The following is a 4,303-nucleotide window of genomic DNA, read 5'->3' on the forward strand; positions in this document are numbered from 1 at the left end:
CACACACACACACACACACACACACACACACACACACACACACACACACTTAGAGAGGGAGAGATAGAGAGAAGTTTCATTAGAGTTCATACTAATTTAATTATGAGCTACTGGCAAGAATAGATAATATGCACGTACATTTGTAAACTCTGAACCTTATGGGACTGACTGAGAAAAAGAAATTGGTTCAAGGGTGTTCAATTGCAACTCAGAATCAGATATACTATAAAGGTCTTCAATCTTGAGTTTTTAAAGTCTCTTTAAACTTTATTTTATATTTTTGAGGTTCTGGGCATAGAACCCAGGGCCATGCACATAGTACACATGTGTCCCACCACCTAAAAATCATTTCTAGGAAAGAAGTATAAAATTAAGTATATTCCACTAGTGAATAATCCCTTTACAGTAGGATTTGTGTTGCTTGCTGATCTTCATGCAACTTTGCAAACTTGGTTAATTTACTAACAATCAATTTCATATGTTCACCTTTTATTTTCCGTGATAAGCAGCATGTGTCATCCCATTTTATTTTATTAGCAAAAGGTTCCATGCCCACGATACTCAAGGTCTGCCCCAAGAACATGGAGCAGATAAACTTCCCCCTAAAAGTCAAGGGGCATCGGATAGCATATGCACTTGCCATCAGAACCACTTATGCATGGTATCTTCTTCTGTGACCATGATAATAAACCCCTCCTTTCAGCACTATCCTGGCCCAGAGCCTGCCAAATCTCTCCAGGGATGATGGCCACTAACTATGCAGCCTCTGTCTGTTCCACACTGGCCATACCAGCTTCAGAAGGACTCCATAGTGATCCGGGCTGTTCAATTTGATCAATAGCCACTATGTGATGAGTCTACCTATTAATTATTCTTTTCTGTATTTTGACATAATTGTGAACTCGAATTTCAGGGCATCTCCTGGAACTGGCTATAGTGCTGGGCAGTGTCTAAGAGGTTCACTTCTTCAGACAGACTGATTCTGGGTTCACCCAGAGGCAGGCAGCTCTGAGCTCCTACATTGCTTAAGTCCAGCACTCTGAAAGGACTTCTCTCTACAGCCCTGGATAGGCAAGCACCAAGCATCAAGGATGCTATAGAAAGACATTCCCAACACCCTTTCTCCCATGGACTCAGCTAAACAGGCAGGAGAAAACCAGCAACCTGCTACTCAATTAAATAGAGCTTAAAAAAAAAAGTCCCCTTGTGATTTGTGGCTGTACAAGAACTAAATAAATAAAACAGAAACCTTTATTGAGCCATCTCCTGCTGGCTACAAAAGCACATAACTAGAGCCCCTCCCTAGCCCAAAATCCTCTGGGAAAACCCAAGACTTGTCTTTTGAAAGTATTAGAAATCCTCCATGCCTGGCTTCATCATTCCGTAAGCACACAGGTTTCTGAACTAAGTACTCAGCAAACGCAATATAAAAATCTTGTTAATCACTCAGTCCATAAAGCGTGACCTTTCTACAGCTCATTCTTTAAGCAGCTCAAAGTCTCCTGGGCTCAGCTATCAAATTCTCATGAGCATGAGTGACTTATGAAATTGGCTGGCATATTTTATAAAGTCTGAGTATTGCGGGTGGTAGCCCTGCTTTATGATGGGGCAGTAAACTTAGATTGGCCTGTTCTACTCCAGAACTGAAGGAGTTCGCAGGCATTTTTGGAGTCAGTGCAGCACTGGGCATTGATTCTCATACACCTATTGTTCTTGCTGATTTTCATATAAGCTTCTCCAACTCAAATGCTGAGCTGAATCATCCGCCCTGATGAGTTGAGCGTGCACTAAAATATCATTAGTAAAATCCCTCCAGCAAAGCTCTTTGGAGACCTTTAGGGTCCTGTGATCTTACCCTACCTAGTCCTTGCCCAGGAAGGCAATGCCAGCCCTAGTCGCCATCCCTACAAGTTGCTGGAAGACTGCATGAAGACACTGGACTCAATGGTTTCCAAAACATAGGATGGAGTGAAATTTCTCCTTGCACTTCTCAAAAGCTCATGACCAGAGAGATGGCTTAAGGTGTCTATGGTGCCATAAGACCTGAGTTCAATCCCCAGGGTCCACAAGGTAGAGAACAGACATTATCAAGTTGTCCTCCAGCTTCAACATGTATCCCATGTCGTGTGTATGTGTGTATGTGTGTATGCATGTGTGTGTGTATGCACACACATGCACTCACACAATAAATAAATAAACATAAATTTTAAAAATACTTCATGGTACTGTGCTGATCCAGCTGACTAGGACCCTGTAGAAATGACCAGACAGTCTTCATGGATGGAAGCTGTAAAGAATAAGGGGCTGGAGGTGGAGATACTCTAATAGCATGAGAATTTCTCAAGAAATCTTGGAGGTCACAGAGCTAAACTCAGGCACTCAGCCCTGAGGGAGATGGATATATGGTCCATTACCCTAATGAGTCCCACACTATCCTGTGTCTGTTCTCTGGGGCAAGCGCGCAGCATCTGGAAAACAAACAACAGCCCTTCCAGGGAACAAACTTTCCTCACACAATACATGGGTTCCTTTAAGGCTTGCAGGAGCCAGTTATGTGCATATGAGTAAGATGCCAGTCACAGGTTAAACAGCCTCCATAGGACACCCAGGAAATCTCAGGGAAATGGGGTTCAGTGTATCCTGTATGCCCAGGGGTCTGTCATGGCAAACGCAGTTGTACCATGGCAGGGAACAGGAGCCCACATGGAGTGTCCCAGGGCAGACTGAGAAGGATACTTGAGTGAAGGAAAGAGCTCAAGTCTTGCACAATGAAGTTACCACTGGGCTCCACTGTTAAAGCTAGACAAGAGTCACCTGAACCCATTCATACCCTGTCACCTTTGGTCCTTCCAGTTTCTGAGAGCAAAAACTGAGGTTTAATTTCAAGTGACAGGTATACATGTTCATAATGCCAAGAGAAAACTACCTGATGGGTAGGTGGGGGTGAATACTTTTCTGCTAGAGTCCTGAGGAGCCATCCTTGCCTCTGTTCCTCCTTTCTTTGGCCAGCACCCAGTGTCCAGCTGAGCCCTGCCTGCTGTGGGAGTGATGATCCAGCCCTTAGCCTCTCCCCACACCCCTGCTCTGTGCCCTCTCTGTATCTGTTGCAGAGAAGGCAAAGGTGTCTCCAGGAGACAACCTGGCAGGGAGAAACATGCCACTGCAGAGTTTGGGATTTTGCTTTGGATTCACAAGGCCATTACCATATTCATTACAATTACCCTCACACAGACTTGATTACTGCCTTCTGTGTTCAGCTGCACTCGGTGAAGAAATCCAACTGGGCTACAATATTGTATTGGCTCATTTTGTGCCCGAAAGCCAAAGTAAGAAATAAAAGTCCTTGGAAGGAGGTTCACATGCAGTTTCTTCCACTCAAAACGAGATTCAAAAATCGCTTTACTTAAAAACAGTCTAATTAATTCAGAGGTGTGAGATTCCCTGTGGGTTTAAGATACCCAATGGGGGTCATCCATGAGGTTTGAGCCCTGAAACCTAGCCTGGCGATGGCAGGAGTATTTCCCACACTGGCTTATACCTCTCTGTCAGCCCAGCAACCCATGCCTTGCAGACTATGCTTTAAGACAGGAAGCGGAGAGCTAGCTTCTCCTGGTTTGCTCAGGCCTCAATTCCTTGAACTACTAAAGATCAGCCTAGCCTAACTCCTAAGGGTAGGGAAGACCAGTCTTTCCCAAGTCCCCTCCACCCTCCCAGAGCCCTGATCTTCCCCACTATCCCCTCAAGATTGTTCTGGGTTCTTACCCCTCTCTCCAGCAGCATGTCTCGGAAATGGGTCACACGTTCTTCCAGGGGCAGGAGAATCTGTGGGGGTGGTGTCTGGGGTCCCTTGTCCACTTGCTGTGTGTCTTCTGGTCCAGAGTTTTCACAGATTTCAGTCCTTTAGGGACACAAGATGCAGAGTTAACCATGCCCAAGGAGATCCAACTAGTTCCCATTGAAACCTTAAATTCCTCCTGAGAGGACTCTTCAGGGAACAAAGAGTCTTGAGTTGGATCTGTTGGCTCAAGGATATAGTCTCAGATCATGAAGGGCTGAGGTAGCAGGAGTGTGGTGAGTGTGAGGCCTAGACTACAGAGTGAGACATTGTCTCAGACAAACAAAACAAGGAAAGAGAAAAAGAGAGAAAGAAGGAAAGAAAGAAAGAGAGAAAGGAAGGAAGGAAGGAAGGAAGGAAGGAAGGAAGGAAGGAAGGAAGAGAAGAAGGGAAGAAAGGAGAGAGAGAGAGAGAGAGAGAGAGAGAAGAGAAGAGAAGAGAAGAGAAGAGAAGAGAAGAGAAGAGAAG

General features: G+C 44.9%; 1 protein-coding gene across 1 annotated transcript in view; it reads right to left on the minus strand.

Moving 5' to 3' along the window:
• Positions 1–4,303, minus strand: part of Tcerg1l (transcription elongation regulator 1 like) — a 186,997-nt gene that overhangs the window by 17,588 nt on the left and 165,106 nt on the right. The window contains exon 9 of the mRNA XM_028787188.1: positions 3,763–3,898. Coding sequence (XP_028643021.1) covers positions 3,763–3,898 — 136 coding nt within the window. The remainder of the gene's footprint in view (positions 1–3,762; positions 3,899–4,303) is intronic.

This window comes from Grammomys surdaster, unplaced genomic scaffold (assembly GCF_004785775.1).
Source record: "Grammomys surdaster isolate TR1022 unplaced genomic scaffold, NIH_TR_1.0 125612, whole genome shotgun sequence".
NCBI lineage: Eukaryota > Metazoa > Chordata > Mammalia > Rodentia > Muridae > Grammomys > Grammomys surdaster.